We start from the raw sequence: 19,378 nt of genomic DNA, 5'->3' as shown, positions 1-19,378 counted from the left end.
ATTACAGGCATGAGCCACTGGTGCCCACTGTATGTGAGAAATTTTTAGCAAGTTCCTAGGCTGCTGGGTTGAAAGGAAACCCAGCTTGAAGAGATTGCCTACTGCTAGAAACAGAAAGTAGAATGGCGGTTGCCAGGAAGCAGGTAGATGGGGTCAGGGAGTTGTTCAGTGGATAGTTTCAGTTCTGCAGGACAGAAAAATCTTAGAGATGTGTGGCATAACGATGTGCATACTGTTAAGCATACTGTACTATACACCTAAGTGGTTAAGATGGTGAATTTTGACGTGTTTTTTTTAAACCACATTTTTAAAAAAAGATAGGTTTGCCCCATTAGGTCTCGTCACATGGCTAGTATTGAGGCTGGTTCATACTAGACTCTTAATAAATATTTGTGACCGAATCAAAGGCAGAACAATTAGGAAGGGATAAGAATCAGTGAATTTGGGATTAAATGGCTATGATTAAATGACTGACATGCATTTCTAATTCATCTAACTTCTGGGTGTCCTGTGATGCAAGAACATGACTTGCAGGAACTCTGGGATTTGCCATTCTTCCTGTCCTTTTCGGATCCTGCTTTTGAGTACATTTTACAATTAGTGTCTCTATTTATCCAATCCCTCTCTCTCCTTTTTCAAGGCCAAACTTAACTCATCTCTCCTCCACATTCCTTCCTTTCCTTCTTTTCATTCCTTTCCTTCCTTCCTTCCTTTCTTTTTTGGTAGGACAGGTTTGAACTCAGGGTTTTGTGTTTACAAAGCAGGGGCTCTATCACTTGAGCCATAACTCCAGTCCAATATGCCCTTTTCTGACCACTGAAACCAAAGAGGTCTCTAACAGGTACCAACCCCACTGGTAGTACTGGTCTTCTGGCAATAATAATACTTATACTATTCTGTCCTTTAAGAACAAAATCTTTTATCATACTTCTATATCCTTCAAATGCCTCAACTAGAAACACAGAGTAGGCACTAACTCTTAAAATACTGATGGTTGAACGAAGGCAGATAAAGCAAGATTGAGCCAGTAATTTACGTGCTTTCCAATAGGATATTTCAAAGGCATAAAACTGGTCATGAATGAGACTGAAAAGAATAAGGTAATCAAGAAACGTTTACTTCGAACCCTAATTGTCACTATATTTTTTAGACATTTAGGACTCTAGAGAATCTTCTGTAAAGGTCTGCTATGAAGCCCTGGCTTGCCTATAAGGAAATCAGAGCTGATATAAATCAATGTCATAGCATTTATAAACCAAAATAAACAGTGAAAGCCTACTAGGAGCTCAAGATACTCAATGAGCATTTTCACAGGTCTGATGGTTTTAGAGCATAGAAAGTTTGAAGTACTATTCAGCTAATAAATCCTAAAATGTTGACCATTTAGTCATGTTGAGTATTAACTCATTAAAAAGCTCTGCCCTCTGTGAAGCCAATAAAAATTAACAGAAAACTGTCAACTATCTTCTACATGTCTGAAAAGAAACCCCAGAGTGAGAGACTGGGCTTTGTTTAATCAGCAATGATGCATCACCTTGAAATGCTTAAAACAGAGGCCAAGAGTATATGAAGAGGTTGTCAGAATACAAGAATTCACATTCTCTTGCCAGAAGAAAATGGCAGACTGAGCAGGCAGATATAGTAAGGAGCCCTGTCTTGTCTGCTAACTTACTAAATGCTATAACTCTACTTAATGCCTATTTATGGTCTTTAAGTTTTATTTTAAACGTACTTTAAAATCTACTAGGGATTAAATTCCTGATTTTTTTCCCCCCTACTCAGTTAGCTGCTAACAGCTGCAGGGCCCTACTGCATGCATCCCAAAGCCAGTTCTTTCAGAAGCTGTAAATACTATCAAGGGACATTAGCATTGTTGTTCATAAGTGAAGGGAGAGAAGTACTCCAACATTTGTTGGTGATAAACAAGGTTGTCAAATACCCCTAATATGATAGTGCTGACAATAAAACCAAGTGCACTATAATGCTGTCATTTAGTACCTTTCAAAGGCAGTTAGGGAAGGGAAGCACTAATGATTTTGAGGCTGGTTTTGAAAAAGGTTCCAGGATAGTAGTACTCTTCCAAGCTCCTCAAGTGAAAAGGATTGTTAAGAAAGGTAGTGAGTATACAAAAATTCTACTGACAGCAAGGACTATACTTAGATCTATACTTAGATTACTCACCATTGATCCCCTCTACCCAGCAACACATCTTTTTTTTTTTTTTTTTTTTTTTTGCTGTACTGGGGTTAGAACATAGGACCTCATGCTTACTAGGCAGGCACTCTACCACTTGAGTCAGTCCACCAATGAAGAATACACCTTATATTGCCAGGGCATAATTATTTAGTCAATAATTATTTACTGACTAAGTAAATCTGGTTAGTTTTTTGGCATGTTTTTTGGGGGGTAGGAGATAATACTGTGGTTTGAACTCAGGGCTTCGCCCTTGCTAGGCATAGGTTCTACTGCTTGAGCCATGTCTCCAGTCTAGTAAATAAATTTGAGAGTTGTTGTCTCTTCCATGTTCTTGGATAGGTACTCACCCTCTCCCTTGGAACTGCCTCATTTCTGGCTTGTGGACTCTTTTTGAAAGGCACTTTCATGACTTTATTTAACTTTGAAAGAAGCTGAAGGAGGATAAGGACACCTGCTTGCTATTCATCCTTTTCCAGACTGCCTCATATACCAGAATGGGTTCTTATTATTGGTTTGTAACTGCTATTGCTGGAGAAAGATTTCAGCCTGACCTTCCCAAGCTGCTGAGGGATGAAAGCTGCACGTGGCTGACAGTGAAAATGTGTCTTCCTGATTTTTTTTTTTTTTTAAAGCTTCCAGACTAACCAGAGCTCACTGTGATAGGAAAGTCACCCCTCTCTCACTATACAAAATCCATGTTTTTTAAACCCTCTACATAAAAATGAGATAGTAAAATTGACATGAACTGCGCCAACAGGAAAAGGTAGAAGCATCAAGAGGCACTTTGCAGAGAGTGCCAGCATCAAAGAATAGGACCCTGTACTACTCCATAGGCAGAGAGGAAAAAAGAAAACGAAAGCCATTTATAAAAGCAGCTTTAAAAGTGAGGATGGATTCACACAGCTGGCTTCACAAAAGAGGACAAATATGTCAAAGGGAACGAACTGACAGACTAATAGAGTCCATCCATCTGGCTGAGGAAAGAACCACTGGGGGGAATACTGAGAAGCCTGAATGTTAAGAAAAAGCTTGCCTGGTGCCTCATTGGGTGAGCTGAATAGTTTTTAGGAATGTCAGAACACATGGTTATACCATAGCTGCTGGCTGGTCTTGCCAGTAAGATTATCAGAAAAGGGTTACAATGATGCGTTGGCAAGAAAGGGAGAGAAAGCATATGTGGTCTATTTATTGGCTTGCAATCTATATCTTGGACTCTCCAATTTGGGAATAGGACGGAAAGGAAGGAAGAGGAATTCTATGAATAAGCTGTCTTATTTTGTGCTTTTAAAAACAGGACTCAATAGCTTCAGAATGAAACATCAGGTTCAACCCCATGCCATGCTAAAGACCCATCTGGACTTTTATATAATGCAGAGCTGAGCTCAGGCGCTTTGGGAGAAGGAGAAATCAGGCCAGACTCAAGGAAAACAAACACACAGGCTATTTGAATCTTCAACTCAGTCCACATCATAGAAAAACCTGCTCAGAAATAACTGCTCAACACAAGAGGAACTCAATTACCAAAGAAAACCTGTCCTAATGAGGGCTCATGTTTTAACAAGCCAAACAAGTTCAAATTAGGCTGAACTCACAGGGTTTTCCTAGTTGGCATTTTCATCCATTTCTAAGTTCTCATTTCTTACTTTTAAAAATCAAGATGACTCTGATTAAAATTAAAAACAATAATGCCTTATCACCTACTCTTAAAACAGTAACTCTCCAAAATTTCACTGGCATATCTTTCATATAACTAAATAAACCCTTCTGACGACACAAATGAAGAAGGTACTACTGTACTGAAAGTACTATCAAGCAATCCTGCAATAATTCCTCTGAGCAGCCTGGCTCTTGCCATCTCTGCTCAAAGCTCAGTCACAGAATCCCCTGCTATCATACAGAATGCAACTGCTTCACCCTAGCCACCAACTAGGTCACTCTCTGGGTAGTAATGGCTTACCTGTTCCTCTGACAGTTGAGATATGTGATTCACAGCTGCGTAGGACTCAATTTTGGGATTAAAGTGGTTGATGATGGCTCTGAAAGAAAGAGTTAACATTAATATTATACCAGATGGAAGAAGAGGATAAATCAGTTAAAAATAAGGATTGAGTATCCTCTGGTTTAGCGTATTGGAGTATGGGAGTGATTATAAGAGGGTAACTGTCCTCTTACTGGATGAATGGGAGTGAACTGAAAACTCTGAAATGGAGGGTTTAATAACATATTATATGAAGGAGAATGAAGCACCTCTGCTATGCAAACGAAGTAAGGAGAAAAACTCATAACCAAACAACAACAGCAACAACAAAAAAACATGCCAAGAGTACTTTAAACAAGAAACAGGACACAGGGAGCTGTCCACTAGGGGGCCCTGGTGTTCTAAACACAAAGAAGTAGTCTTTCCTCTAACTTGGAGAACAGGGGACTCAGCAAAGCTGGTCCACAAGTCAGCTAAATACAGTGTCTGAAGAAGCTGAGCTTTATCAAAGCCTAGAAAAAAATCTTCATACTTGTTAGCATGTAGTTTCAAATAAAAAATTTAATTCCAGGCATTCAAACCAAAGTCAGTAATATTTTCCAATGTTTCCTATCATTTGCTCACATCCAAGGTTACCACGTCTTAACAAATCTTTCAAAAATCTCTGAAATTTGAAATAAATAAATCTCCCTAAAACTAATGCCTTGCTATATGTTTTGTCATCTGTTAGCTGGTGTAGCAGAAATAACACAAGTTTTAAACCAAAGTTTGATATGAGTCTATACTGATATAAATAAATGATTAGATAAATGAGGAAAAGAGCCAAATTATTCCCACCTAACAATGTCCAGTAATATAAGTGGACATTCCCTTCTATAGGAGGTAAAGTTTAATTTCCACCTGCACTAAGGATGGCTAGAAAAAGTAGTAATTTTACAGTAAAGAAACATGATGCATACTGCACCTTGACCCTGTGATGAAGATTAACATCACCAGTGATATCACATGTAACCCCTAGTATATCATGAGAAGGGCATTTCACCTGTTGTACACTTCCAAAAACCTATAATTTAAACATAAGATAAACTTCATACAGTGCTGAACATGGTGATACATGCCTGTAATTCCAGCACTTGGGAGGCAGAGACAGGAGGATTTTATTGTCAAGACTGGTCTTTTTTTTTTTTTTTTTTGGCAGTACTGGGACTTGAACTCAGGGCCTTCACCTTGAGCCACTCTACCAGCCCTATTTTTGTAAAGGGTTTTTCGAGACAGGGTCTTGAGAACTATTTTCTGGGCTGGCTTCGAACCCTGATTCTCCTGATCTCTGCCTCCTAAGTAGCTAGGGTTACAGGCATCAGCCACCAGCACCCGGCTCAAGGCTAGTTTTGGTTACATAGCAAGATCCTGTCTCAAAAAAACAAGGCTGGGGATGTAGCTCAGTGGTAGAATGGTTGCTTAGCATGTGTAGGCCCTGGGTTTCATTCCCAGCACTGCCCCCCCCCCCCAAAAAAAAAGGAATGAAGAAAAATATCAGACAAATCCAGAATGGGAACATTCTACAGGATACCAGTACTCCTTAAGACTGTAAAGGTGGACTGGAGGAGTGGCTCAACTGGTAAAATTGCCTGCCTAGCACTGAGTTCAAAACCCCAGTAATGCAGAAAGAAAAGAAGAGAAGAGAAAAGAAAGAAAAAAGACTATAAAGGTCATGAAAAACAAGACTTGACAAAATGTCACAGATCAGAGGACGATGAAGAGACATGACAACCAAATACAGTATGGTACCCTGGACTGGGTCCTGGAACACAAAGAGGACAATGATGGTTGAACTGGTGAACTTTTAATAAAATGTAAAGTTAATAGTGATGTATCAATGTCAGTTTCTTTGTGTTGATTAATGTACTATGCTGACATAAGATGGACAAGACTAGGCTGTGGGTATACAGGAATTCTGTGTATTTGTGTACTTCTGTAAATCTGAAATTACTCTAAGTTAATTAAAACGTGTGTGAGGAGAGGAGTGAAAGGAGATGAAGGTGAAGGAATATGGTTGATGGGCTTTATAGACATAAGAAATAGAATGATAAAACCTTTGTAATTGCTTTAAGTAGGATGGGGAAAGCATGGGGGGAGAGACAGAGGGGGCGATCTAACCAATGTACAATGTAAGGCTATTCGGAATTGTCACAACAAAGTTCTCCCCTATACAATGAATATATGCTAATAAAATGGGGGGGGAACACATGTGCATGAGATAGCATAACAGAAATCAGTATTTCCTTCCTTTTTTTTTCTATTTTTTTTTTTTTTTTTTGGTAATACTGGGGTTTGAAGTCAGGGCCTCACTATTGTTAGGCAAGCACTTTTAACATCTAAGCCACACTCTCATTCCAGTATTTTCTTTTAATATAGTTTATTGATAGTACACCAAATTCAAGCCCTAGCACTGCCAACAAAAAACTATAAGCCAGAAACTTTAAAAAAAAAAAATCATGGTTTGGAATCCTAGTTTGACTAGTTATTCTTGACTGATTTTTGGCAAGCTGTATGTAGCACCAGAGGAAAAAGTGGAAATAATAATACCTACCACAGCACTTAGCAAAATACCTGGGAAAAATATATTATAGGCATACATACATAAATGTTTGCTGAGTGAGTGACTAAACCTTAAAAGGTTCTTGCAATATTTATGTAATATTATAAAACATAAATATAATTTATATGACAGCATATATTATAAGAAAAACCTGGAAAAGCAATGTCAAACATCTAGCACAATGTCTGGCACACAGCTGGTACTCAATAAATATTCAATGAATGAATAAATCAAATAGGATAGAAATGGGTCAGGAGCAAGAAGAGAGTTCTGTTAACTTACTTTTCCACAGACTATCAAGGAGAGGCAGGACATAATATTTGCAGGTTATTAAGGTTGAGGCTTGGTCTAAATACAAACTGGAAAAGAATTCTGTGACCTGTGGTGAGCTGACAGATGTATCGAATAAGCTGTGTGTTTGAGTTTGGCACAGCCCCAAACCGCAGAAGGGAGCAAGCATAGTTATACCCAATAAATTGCACGCTTGAGTTGGCACAGCCTCAACTGCAGAAGTGGGCAAGATGTTTACACCTGTTTTTCCTAAGATGCTTATGTTCAGAGAGAAGCTGTCACAGGTTTCTCCTGTTCCCGAGGATTACAATGTCACACCCCCCTCCTCGGAGAAATGCCTCTACACTTCCTGTTGCTACTGTATATAATAAACTCACTGGAGGTGGAGGGGGCTGGTGTGTCTCCATCCGAGTGCCCAGCATACCTGGCCCCAGCTTTATGCATGTTTGGTCTTCTGTCTGTTGTCTTTTCTGCATTTCCCATCACCCCCTTAGTTAAGGTTTCTAGGACAAGCTCGCCTGGTACCCGCGAGTGACCGAGTAGGGATCAAATTCATTTCTCAGAGAGTGAGGTTTGAGTACACTGGCAAGATTGACCACAGCCCAGAAGCAAACAAATCTGATACTTTAAAAGAAAAATTACTCAATTTGGATTTCATCAAGTTTAAAAGCTTTTATGTTACAGGTGGCTCACACCAGTAATCCTAGTTACTCAGGAGGCAGAAATGAGGATTGAGGTTCAAGGCCAGTCTAGGCAAAAATACCCAACACACAAAAAAAGAGCTGGTGGAGTGCACCAAGCATAAGGCCCTGAGTTCAAACCTCAGTACTAAAAAAACAAACAAACAAAAAAGCAAATATTGGCAAGGATGTGGAGAAACTGGAACCCTCATACATTGCTGGTAGAAAATGGTATAGCTTGTTTGAAGTGGCAAATGTTAAAGATACAGTTATTATATGACCCAGAAAGTCTACTGCTAGGTATCTATCTAAAAGAATAAAACCATGTCTACAGAAAAACTTATACAAGAGTGCTCAAAGCAGTATTATTCATAATAGCCAAGATGTGGAAACAACCCAAATGTCCATCAGCTGAGGAGTGGATCAACAAAATATGGTACAGCTATAAAGGAATACTATTTAGCCACAATAAGTAATGAAAACATGCTACAACACAGATGCACCCTGAAAACATGTTAAGTAAAAGAAGTCAAATACAAACACACATATCGCATGATTCCTCTTATATGAATGGTCCAGAATAGGCAAATTTTTAGATAGAATATAAACCAAGGGTTGCTTAGGGATAGAAGGAGGATCAAGGAGAAATGGGGGATGCTAATGAGTACAAAAAATATTCTAATATTAGACTGTGGCAATGGTCACACAACTTTGTGATTACACTAAAAAAAGCAATGAACTGTACAGTGTAAATGGGTAAACTGTATCATAAATGAATGATTAAGGCCTCCATGGCCCTGCAGCTCTTGAGCAGGCTGCTTTCCCCAGACAATTCTGCATGGATTTTATAGATCCTAATTCAATCACCAAGAGAACTTTTTAAAGTTTGTATATGCTAGCAATGTTGGTGATAATGGGAAAAGGAGCTCACTGGGCAATTAAATTACAGCAGATGGAGTTTCAGGAGCTTCTGGAGAGAGGCTTCTGTGATGCAGTACTACCAAAATGTATAGCAGAGACATGAGTGAGGCTGGCACTAGATGGCAATGCACAGGAAGAACCAACCCTACCTCGAGGGAAGAAGAGTTCACCTGCAGGGTAATATACATGATATCCTTTAAATAAAAGCCCAGCAATGGGCAAAGGATGTCAACTTTTGCCTATTGAAATAGAATGCTGGGGATTGGGCTGGTGAGTGAGAAGGAAGATTATTATCCTCAACACCCTTGACCTTTTTTGTTTGTTTGTTTGAGACAAACTTGGCAAAAACTTTGGATTTTACCTAGATATTCAGCAGGTAGAGATCAGGAGGATTGAGATTTGAAGCCAGTCTGGGCAAACAGTTCGAGAAACCCTATCTTGAAAATACTCAACACAGCTCTTTCTGCCATCTTGGAGACTGTGGAGGCCTGTTGGAAACAGGACTTCTAAAAGGCAAATATGTCTGGAAGGCTGTGGTGCAGGCCATTTTTGTTGGGTCTCCGGAACCAAAGGAAGCACATGGCTCTACATAAAATTGTGCCCAAGATGAAAATCAATTATACTTGGCAAGGGATATATTTGTGTACAAAGCAAAAACAACACAATGACTCCTGGCAGCAAACCAAATAAAACCAGAGTAATCTGTGGAAAGGTAACTTGTTCCTATGGAAACAGTGGCATGGCTCAGGCCAAAATGCAAAGCAAACTTCCAGCTAAGGCCATTGGACACAGAATTCATGTGATGTACCCTTCAAGGATTTAAACTAATGAAAAGTAAATAAAGTGAATTTGTGCTCTTGTTAAAAAAAAAAAAAAAGAAGAAGAAAATACACAAAACAAGACTGGCAGAGTGGCTCAAGTGATAGAGTGACTACCTAGCAAGCATGAGACCTTAACCCTAGTACTGCAAAAAAAAAAAAAAAGAAAGTTTAGATTTTCTTTTTTGCTATATTGTCCAGGTTGTTCTCAAACTCCTAGTCTCAGCTTCCCAAGTGCTGTGATACAGGGATGTGCCCTCACATCCAATGCCTTTGACCATTTTTTGGAGGAATGGTTGGTGCTACCCTCATTATTCAGAAAGCCAACCATCCAGAATTAGGCGCACTCAAAGAAATACAGGTACTAACATCCAATGAAAGAGAAAGGATACTAAAGGTAGAACTTAGTGGGAAAAGGGAATATAATTTCTAACCGAACTCTTAGCTTTCCTGAAACTGGGACTAAAAGCTGCCTAAGAGCAGGGGCAGAATTTATTTTAGTCAACAATATATTCCTAGGCCTTCTGCAAAATGACTTGCATACTAAGAGATTCAACTTCAAAACCTGAATGAATGATAAATAAAAGTCTACAACCATTATGTCCAATCTGACAAGTAAGCTTTTGCTTATAGAGATTTGTGGTCATCAGCTATTCTCCCATAGTGTGAAAATCAATAAAAATATTTATCCTCATTCCAGGAGATAAGATGGCTCAGATGTGAAGAACTGCCCTCCAAAGAAGGAACAAAAAATTGTTACTGAAGAGTAAACCATTTTCTTCCTCAAATCATATCGGGGGCTAGAGGAAACCTTTCAGGCACTTATTAAGGAAACTCAATGTCTTCTAAAAGTATGCCTGGTTGTTTGTTTTTTATTTGGGGGTAGGAAGAATGGAAGAGTGTTATATATTGGTACTGGACTTAATGTTACTGAATTAGAAAGTCCCAAATGAGAAGGGAAAAAAGAAAGAGACAATGTCATAGTAAAGGGTAACAGCTAAAACAAGCCAGTGAAGGATTACTGTTTCCAATGCACCTTTAAGAGCAAGAATCTGGGCCATCCTCCAAAGCTAGTGTCAACTTCTGACTGTTAAGGCTCAGGTCACTTATACAGACTGAAGTAAAATGAAGTGGACAGATAGAACACCAAGACTGAGCAGCGAACTGGCTGGGGATTTCTTGGTCCATTTTTAAGTTATTTTCTCTGACTCATGATTCTGCAAAGCAGCTCTCTTCCTCCATATGCTGGGTAGTTGATGGCTGAGACACATAGTCAATGTCTAACTTACAAAGGCATGCATAGAAATGTTATCTTAAAAATGTAGGCAATATAGCTGAAAAGAAAATGTAGATTCTTCTTCATATCCAATATGAATCTAAAGCAAATCTTTCAAAGATGCAATTTCCCAGGATCTCAGACATCTCTCATGGACAGAAACATCTAAAGGTCTTCTATGAAACAATAAATATTAGTTTCATCCAGGAGTCCAGAGCATGATGACTGCTTTATTACTGAAAGAGATACCTGGAGGAATCAGCCTGGCTCTAAAAGCTGCTATGTAAATCTTTTAGGCAAAAAGCAAAAAAAAAGGAAAGAAAAAGTAAAGGCTGTTTACAGGAAAAGTTTCTGTAGTACTCATTTCAAGAAAGGAGGAGGACATGTAACTGATATTCAACATGTTATATACTGGTAAGATTCTTAAAAGTTTCACTCCAAAATTATTCCTGTAAGACTACCAGATGTCCATTACAGTTTGACTATGGGTGACTGTCTGACGCTTGGTAAAAAGTCTGGATCTTAAGCTCCAACCTCCTAAGAGAGAAAAATCTTTATTTTCAAATGTGTGCTAAACATGGCCAGCTGAAGGTCTCTATTTTGCTTACCAGTTTTTTTTTTTTTCATATGGAATGCCATTTATCTTCACCACAGAAAAACATGCTTTTTTCTTTTTTTTTTTGGAGACAGGGTCTTGTTATATATACCAGCCTGTCCTCAAATTCATGATCCTCCTGCCTCAGTCTTCCTTCCAGTGGGGTTACAGGTGTGTACCATAACATACTGGTTTTAAAAGTATCAGTTACGTGTCAGAGAAGTTTTTGTTTTTGTCTTATGGTGCTGGGGGTAGAGCCCAGGGCCTTGTGTATTCTAGGCTATCAATAAGCTACATCCCCAGCCTTAAAAGCCTGATTTTTATTTTTCCTAGAAGGTCCAATTAAAATTTTTCCTAGAAGGTGCATTGCTGCTGGGCACAGGTGGCTCATGCCTGTAATCCTAGCTACTCAGGAGGCAGAGATCAGGAGGATTATGGCTCGAAGCCAGCTTGGGCAAATGGTTCTCCAGACCCTATCTCAAAATAACCCACCACAAAACAGTGGAGTGGCTCAAGGTGTATGCTCTGAGTACTGCAAAAACAAACAAACAAATAAACACTGCTTCCCTGAACAACATAAAAAACATGGAAAAAGGAAGACTTTACAAGAAGTAGGGCCAAGTAAAAATACTGATTCCTACTTATTAGCTGCATGACACAACTCTGTGCAAGAGATGAGCCTCTCTAAGCATCATCATCTGGTTGGATTTCCTCTCCAAAATTTTCCTCCATATTTTTAAATATATCATCTAAGTTGCCTAAAGGGATTTTTATTTTTCAGTTCTGGGGATCAAACCCAGGGCTTTGTACATGCTAGGTAAGTACTCTACTACTGAGCTTAAACCTTCAGCCAGCCAGAGAGTTTTAAAAAGCAGTTTCCCCCTTCCTAGACCAGTCCTGTGATAAACTACAAAATATACTACAGAACATATTTTCAGGTATTGGTGGATTAAACACAGGAATTCCATCATAATCATAATCGCTTTTATTGGGAAACCTTTAAAAACACACTGGCTTCTGAGAAGAGGGGAAGGTATGACTAAGTGGTATGTGGTAGTGGTGAAAATGGTTCATTTGAGATTTAGTTATGTAATTTTACTCTAACATTTCTTTTCACCTTCAGAGTTGCCTCACACACTCCCATTTCATGCAATAATAAGCTTCGTTCCTCATGGAGCCAATGAATCTTCAGCCCATCCAATTCAACAACAAAAACAACAAAAAAAGCAATTTCCCCTGATGCCTATTAACAGCAGGGCATTACAAGCCTCAGAGACTCTGCTGATTAACATTTAACAAAATAAAACCTCAAATAAGAATTTCTTCTAACTTTTTCACTTTGAAACTAATCAAAAACTGACCTGTTAGTATATCCCTCTAACTTATCCCCTAAGTACCAGGTCTTAACCCTTTCATACTAATTATCCTCCTTGTATTACTGTCCCTTGGCCATTCTTTTCAGGACCAAAGACAAAAATGGAGCCTTGCCATAAAGGGATTTTGACAGTCAGCAGGAGGGATGAGCTAAAGGCCATTGTATTAAGTTGTTTGCACCCAATGATCCAATTTTGTATATTGGTCTAAGAAATCATTAGAAAATTTGATTAATCTGTGCACATACATTTTCTGGTTGAAGGGAGTGGAACAGAGGCCAAGTATCATTAACTGCATCTTAGCAACCTCATATTTTAACATGATTGAATTGGCATTTCTCTTGAGCTGTAGGTGAGAAGCACATGTATCACACCATTTATTTACCTACTGATTACTTTTTTATCCAGGCTCTGTATTAGGAGGATGAAGGTTCATAACTCATTAAACTGGAAATAGCAGAGGGCTATCATGTATGAAATGTAAACGTACATGGTTTGAGGAGCAGCTGCCCGCCTTTCTGAAGCTGTGTGGATGACTATGCATTTTGGCAGTTTTGGCTATCTATCTTGATGTATGACTTTGCCTAGTGTAGGTTTCCAGCATCACCTGCTAGAAATTAAGCAACTGGTTGTAGCTACTTTCCTTCAAAAAAATAATGTTCTCCTCCCTTTCTTTTTGGAGACGAAGTCTTACTGTGTTGCCCAGGCTGAGCTCAAGTGATCCTCCTGCCTCAACCTCCCAAGCAGAGTCACACCACTGCACTCAGATGAAAATGAGCTGAGTTATACTTCTTGTGGCCCCAAACCATAGACTTCAGCCAAGTAAGGTGCCATAGGCTTTAAATTTTGACTAAATTATCTCCTTTTGCACTGCCATAGAAAGGAATGGAAATGGAATTTTTTCCTGCTTGAGACACCAGCCTAAGGTTTTTTTCAGTTCCCACAATCACAATGAATGTAAAGGAGAAATGAACAACAGGAATTGAAAGAACCAGAAAAGTCAAATGGACCATCCACATTTTCATAAAAGGCATCACTTAATGCATTCTTCTTAGATATGTCTCCCTTGTTTAAATTTTTCTCTCAGTAAGGCTCCGAAACCTTCCTAAGGACAAAATACTCATAAGATGAACCCACCCGTGCTCAGATCCCATTATTCTGTGCTTCATATTCCCTTTCCGTGTCTCTGTTGGTAGGTCATAGTTCCTGGGCTACAGAATAAAAACCTTTAAAGTTTGGCTCTGGGTTTTCTCTGTCTAGAAGTAAAGTCTTTCTACACTTTTACAAACACCTAGTGAATATAAAGAATACAATAAGCCATTTGAAAATGTGTATTAGGTTTTTCTCTCTCTCTTCAGAACACCACAAACCCTAATATATACCTGGAAGAAATTCTGACTCAGTGGACATCAGCTTTTAATGGCCTAAGTTTAATTAATGGTGAATACTCCAATGTTTTTTAGTATGTCTTGAATGTTTTAAAAACTGGCATGAGACAAAAACCTGAAATATTACATCCCATTCTCATTCCAATTAATCAATTTATTTTAAGACATTTTAATTTTTTAAAACATGGGATAGGCAAATGGGCAGAAAAATAAGCAAATGACTTAGGCTTCTTTTTCTATCACTTAAAAAATGGAGGAAAACTTTTAGTGGATCACATTCTAGACTAAGGAGAAAGGGAAATATTCTGTGGATCTCATACCAGTTAGAGAAAAAGAGGTATATGGATCCCTCTTTTTAAATTAGAAGAACCACACATACACCTTAATGGTGGAAGAGAAGGAATAAGGGCCTCATGTGAACAAAAGTGTTCTGAGTGGTCCAGTGTGGGTCACATGGATCTTGTGTTAGATAGGAGTGGTCCTGATGTTTATTCACAGGAGATATGGGATGGTGGATCATGTGGACCACATACTAGTTTTCAAGTACTCCAAGAAAAGAATGAAATTAAAAGACATGAAGTTTGCTTTCCATCCCAGGGGGACCTTTTAGTACTCCTCAGGAAAGGCGATCAGTGAGACTGCCAAAGTAATTAAGCAAGGGAACATTTACTATAAAGCTCATATCAGTTAAGTGAACAGAGATGAATCTTATTACAGTGCACTGTCAGCTATGAGTCTGCAAGTGCTTACCACTGAAATGTGGTGTTGCTTGGCCCTGGCTGCTTGCCTGCCCATTGTTACAGAGAACTTTGCCTTTCTTGTCAACCCTGAAAAAGTAGGCTGCTTTCACTTGCTCTGGTAGTGATTTTTGTTGCCTTCAGATACCTAAGACAAATGTTTTCTTGTAAGATGCCTGGCTGTAGCTTTTGAGAGCAGGTGGTGGGGTTGGTTAGAGAAAGGAACCTTGAAAACCAGAGCGAATGGGTGTGGGAGAAAGCAGAGGAGTTGAGTAGCAGTTTTGTTAGTTAAGAGAATGGGATAGTTTAGTAAACCAAGAATTAAATGAATAATAAATAAGCATTCTGCCTTAGTGAAGTTGATAGTCTGTCTCACTCAAAAGAGGAAAGTTAAAATTTCACTTTGCAATATATCTTCTCAGGAAGATTACTGAGGAATGTTACATTCTCAACGTTAAGGGCAGCCTCAATATTGGCTTTATTAATGAGTTACCACCAAAAGTTCAGATTTTCTCAACAACCTAATCAATATCTAATATTTAACAAAACTTACTGCTTGCTAGAGGAAATAATAACTTATTCTAAGATGTACAAATGGCATTTGAGCACCTTTTGGTCCTCCCTTCCTTTCTTTCTCCCTTCCTTCCTTCTTTCCTTCTCTCTCCCCCTTCCATCCCTGTCTTCCAACCTCTATGTATCAATGTATCAATTTAGTAAGTCAGAGAGCCAGAGAGGTTTTATTCAACAGAAACCCTCACAAGGGGGAAGGCTGCAAGAGTAGCTGTGAGGACAAATGCAAAAATCATATAACTCATTTAAAAAACACATCAAAGACCATATGTTTATTACTCTAAGGAAGAGACAAGAATAGACAGAAGTAGGTAAAGCCCCTGAGTCCAGAAACCAATAAATCTCTTCTAATTTATTATAGAGAGGAGATCCTAAAGACCCTGCTAGAAGACAGATATAACCAGCCAGTTGAAGAAATGCCATGGACTGGGCTTGAGACTGAAACTGATGTTGGAGCTCTGATTGCACATGCATGTGCAGGCACCTCTCTTTAGATTCAGAACAAGAAAGAGCAAATAGAGAGCTATGGGAGAAAGTGATTTGCAATCCTACTTTCTCCCACAGCTCTTTGTTTGCAACAAGGCCTGCAGTTTTCTTACATTCAAGGGCAGTGGGAGGTGGAAAGGGAGGGGAAGCTAGATGACTACTTAGAACCAAGCAGCGCTGCCTAGGAGAGGACTTAATGGGAGGATAAATTTGGGGCCTGATTCTTTGACAGCACCTCCTGTAATAGCTGGTAAAGCAGAGGGTGAGAGCCAGCTCCAAACATTCATCATAATAGTGCAACAAGATGAAGGTCTTTAGGGTAGAGTCTGAAATTCCAGAGTAAGAAAATGAAGCCATGTGGAGTGTGAAGCGGTTGGTTCTGGCAGATTGTCTCCATGGGAGACTGGGTTAAATTGTTTTATGCTCAAGAAGAGGTTATTAGCTACTTTCTCTCCAATATCCCAGAAAGAGTGTGGTAAGATTTTCCCCCAACAGGAAAGGTGATGCTACAAAAGGAGAAATTTACAGTGATTACTGAACTTTAGAAAGAGAGAGCTTCTATATTTTCTCTTCCTTACTCTGCAAAGTGACTGCTTTCTCATATAGTCAAGTAACAAAGTCCTATGGTTTCAGAAATGAAGGGTTTGCCAGCACCACTTATGACTCTTATTAGTTCAGTCTGTTTGACAAACATCTGAATACCTCCCATGCTCAGGCACCATGCTGGGCAATGGCGTAGAGAAAAAAAAAAAGCCTGATCCAAATATTTAGTAGCTATATATTTGTGGGAGAGACAGATCACAGACATAATTTCACTTGATGTCATAAGGACTTAGACAAAGAATGGACAAAGGTTGCCATGGAGGCACAGAGGAGGGATACGTGGCCCAACCTGGGGACTTAAGGAAATAGATAGTGTTTGAATAATCTGAAATGTCAATCACTTTAATCAGGCAAGGAAAACTGAGAATGTGCTGGCACATTTTCTTAAAGGGATGGAGATTAATACTCACCTTTTACTAATTACACAAAAGAAAGCTTGCTAGTTAAATTAGTAACATTCATTAAACAGTTAAGTTTTTCCAGTAAGATAAAGAGAAAAGTTATACTTTTCTTAAGGTTTAATTTTAAATCTTTTCCTGCCAAAAGAGAGCAGGACAACTTCTGTGAAAGCCCCAAGATTTCTGTCTATTGGGGTCCTGTCTGCACAGTGCTGACTTGAAGATGTTCCTGGAAACAAGCTAGAATAGGTTCTGTACCTCCTCTCCCCAAACTCAATGTTAACATGAAGCAGTTTTCATGGTTGAAGGCAGGCCTTTCAGTCTCCTCGGGGAGCCGAGGCATCTCAGCTGTGCCATGCCATGCTCTGTAGCATGTCAGTCTCCAGCTGCTCATGCAGCTGCCTCTCTGAAAGCCATAATGGTCTCTAGTCTCTGATTTCCACCAAACCACACAGAAGAGATGAAATGGCTCTGCTTATCATTTATGAGAGTTTCTGTGATTCTCTTTTGACTTACAAGATAATAGTATACCTTTGGGAAGGTCCTCAGTGAGAAACACAAAGGAGAACATTTAACCCCAAGAAGAGCCTGAGCAAACACCTTTCTGCCAAGAGCTGTAAGGCATCTAAACACCTGCACCAGTAGCACATGAAACAACATCAGAACACAGAGATTCCTTCAGCAGGGCCTCTAGTTTTAAATGACAGTAACCCAGCATTCAGCCAATGAGAAGGTTCTTATTAAGGTATTCTTAAAATCACTTATAATTCAGTAAATCTGCAAAGTTAAAAATAGCATTAATTGCCTTGACTTGTTTAAAAAAAAGGAATGAAAAACAATGTACAATGCTATCAATAATTTACTTCCAAGTGGTTTTAGTTGTCTCAAAATCCCATTTTGAATAATGAAAACCTTTTGGCTATTCTTTTGCTATTCTGGAGGGAAATGGAAGTCAGTGAATTCTAATGTGTCAAGATAAACAACTTGGCTTGTCATTGAGAAAGAGAATTCTGGTAACAATTCCAAAGCATACTTCCTGGCTATGCTAGGTTAATCCAGGAGCTGTTAACACTGCCTTTTCTATTGTCTATTAAGATGTGAAGCAGATCTGGGAGCCAGTAACTCATGCGTGTAATTGTAGCTACTTGGGAAGCTGAGATCTGGAAGATTGTGGTTTAAGGGCAGACCAGACAAATAGTTAGTGAGACCCCCCCCCATCTCCAAAATAACCAGAGCAAAATGAACTAGAAGTGTGACTCAAGTGGAAGAGTACCTGCTTTGCAAATGTGAAGCCCTGAGTCTCCATTAAAAAAAAAAAAAAAGATCTGAAGCAGACTTTTACAATGAGGCTCAGCAGACACATTTGGGGAGCACAATCAGAAGGGGAGGCCACATGCATCTTTAGAAATTTCAATATCCACTTCCCTAGCTTAGGGTCTCAGGTCAGGTGGTGACTCTGGAAGACAATGATGGCAATATAAAGGCTTTTGTTAGATAACTACTTATTTCACGTATCCATTTATTCACTCAATATTTATTGTACCATGCTGCACTATGCCAGGGGCAGAGATCACAGAAGTAAAGAAAACCACAGTCCATGTCCTTAGGAACTTACCATCTGTGCAACAACTATACCAAAATGTGATAAATGCTGTGGGGAGAAAGGTGCAAAGTCCTGTGGTAATGCAGATGTGAATCATTCTGTCTCAAAAAAATCCAGGAAGTTTTTGAGAAAGGTCTTAGTTGTACTCAATTTTGAAACATAAATGGAGAGCTACATATGTTTTTATTTGAGACTCTGTGGCCAAGTCTAATTTGGCCAGATGTGAGGATAGATGAGAGAATGACACATGTACGGCTCTAAAGGTAGGCTAGGATCAAGATGTCATGTGAAAATAATCTGAACACTATCCTATCCCTATCAATGAGAAGAGAATGAAGCAAGATTTAAAATCTGTGGCTTTCCTAATGAAATATTTCAGATATGCAAAAAGGTGCAGAAAAGAATATACTGAATGCTTATGTGCCTAAAGCCAAATGAAGAAAGCATTACAACTTCTTTCCAAACCCTCTGTGTTGTGTACCCCTTTTTCATGTCATAGCTGTTCTACTTTATTGATTTTTCTTTTCTTTTCTTTTTTTGAGATAAGAGTTTTGCTATGTATCCCAGACTGGCCTGGAATTTGCTGTGTAGTCCACAGTGGCCTCTAACTTACAATCCTCTTGCCTCTGCCTCCCAAGTGCTAAGAGTGCAGGTGTGCACCATTATGCCTGGTTAGCTGCCCTCCTTTACCAGAGGTAAACACTCTTCTGAATTTGGTAGTTCTTCTTCTTCTTCTTTTTTTTTTTTTTTAGCCAGTACTGGGGTTTGAATTTAGGGCTTCGTGCTTGTTAGGTAGGCACTCTGCTGCTCAAGTCACACCTCCAGCTCTGGTATTTATCACTTATATATAGTTTTATATAAATGAG

The 19,378-nt window shown here is 39.0% G+C and overlaps 1 protein-coding gene and 1 pseudogene across 4 annotated transcripts in view; one reads left to right on the top strand and one right to left on the bottom strand.

The window, feature by feature from the left end:
* The window catches only part of Armh3 (armadillo like helical domain containing 3), a 158,859-nt gene that overhangs the window by 30,522 nt on the left and 108,959 nt on the right, over positions 1-19,378 (bottom strand). For all 4 annotated transcript variants that reach the window (XM_074078457.1, XM_074078455.1, XM_074078456.1 and 1 more), the window contains one exon: positions 4,154-4,232. In XM_074078457.1, coding sequence (XP_073934558.1) covers positions 4,154-4,232 — 79 coding nt within the window. The remainder of the gene's footprint in view (positions 1-4,153; positions 4,233-19,378) is intronic.
* LOC109691313 (large ribosomal subunit protein eL33-like) lies at positions 9,058-9,566 on the top strand (annotated as a pseudogene).

Source organism: Castor canadensis, chromosome 7, assembly GCF_047511655.1.
Source record: "Castor canadensis chromosome 7, mCasCan1.hap1v2, whole genome shotgun sequence".
NCBI classification, from domain to species: Eukaryota; Metazoa; Chordata; class Mammalia; order Rodentia; family Castoridae; genus Castor; species Castor canadensis.
Note: the sequence above shows the minus strand (reverse complement) of the source record. Positions and strands in the feature narration are given on the sequence as shown.